Source organism: Sphaeroforma arctica, assembly GCF_001186125.1.
Source record: "Sphaeroforma arctica JP610 unplaced genomic scaffold supercont1.5577, whole genome shotgun sequence".
In the NCBI taxonomy this organism is placed as follows: Eukaryota; class Ichthyosporea; order Ichthyophonida; genus Sphaeroforma; species Sphaeroforma arctica.
The window spans coordinates 1-1,010 of NW_014034981.1; the positions used below are offsets into that span (position 1 = coordinate 1).

Here is a 1,010-nt window from a genome sequence, read left to right on the forward strand (position 1 = left end):
GTTTGTACTATATATATATTATATATATATATACTTATATATATATATATATATATATATATGTTTGTTATGATCCTTTCATATGCATCCCACATGTGTTCAACTATTTCTATATATTAATTATACACTATTTCTTGACAATGTCTCCTGCACTGTCCAGGGCACATGGTTCTTTGATGTGCATCCTCCGTTGGGCAAGCTAATGTTCGCCGCAGCCGGCTGGTTGGCTGGTTACGACGGCTCCTTCTCATTCAAGGTACGATAGTTTGTTAAGGTTTTGACGTTTGTAAACTGTCATTATATCTGGGTCTAAGACGGACACACAAACACACACACACACACACACAAGTGAGTAGCACATACTAAAAATGCTGGCAGTACTTCTATCTTTACTTGATATTCTTATCCGGAAATCGTACGAGCACTTCGGCAAAGCATTTAGATATTACATACTATAAAGTATTTCTATCTGATCTATATTTCAACATGCTTAACATATATTTCTATCTGATCTATACTTCAACATGCTTAATGTATACTTCTATCTGATCTATACTTCAGCATGCTTAACATATACTTCTATCTGATCTATACTTCAACATGCTTAACAGGAAATCCATATGGACTATTTAAAACACGACGTACCGTACGTGGCAATGCGAATGGTGTCCGCAATCTCTGGGGCTATGCTTGTTCCTCTGGCCTATAAAACACTGTAGGTGCAGTTTTAAAATAGTGCATGATATGTCGCAAATTGAACAGTCTGTCTAACACTGTGTGTGGTGTGGTGGTACACCGCTGTTTCGCAAAGTGTTTGTATATTTGACACTGTGGGTAGAAAGGGATTTGACACAAAATGTAAATGTCGCAAAGTACGCATTCTGTTTTGTAATTGTTTGAATCGCACCGCAAAGTGTGGCAGTAGTTTAAAACACCGTGTCGCAAATTATACATTCTGTCTCGTTCCTTGCGTGCAACATAGCGAGTACGATGTCGCAAAGTGCCAACCC

The 1,010-nt window shown here is 37.9% G+C and overlaps 1 protein-coding gene across 1 annotated transcript; it reads left to right on the top strand.

Annotated features, from left to right (window-relative positions):
• Nucleotides 1-160: 160 nt before the first annotated feature.
• On the top strand, nt 161-719 carry SARC_15083 (dolichyl-phosphate-mannose-protein mannosyltransferase; the record flags this gene model as incomplete). The annotated part of the gene is made up of 2 exons (XM_014290789.1): nt 161-256; nt 612-719. Coding segments are annotated over 2 exons (204 nt in total), but the record flags the coding sequence as incomplete, so codon positions are not given.
• Nucleotides 720-1,010: the final 291 nt, after the last annotated feature.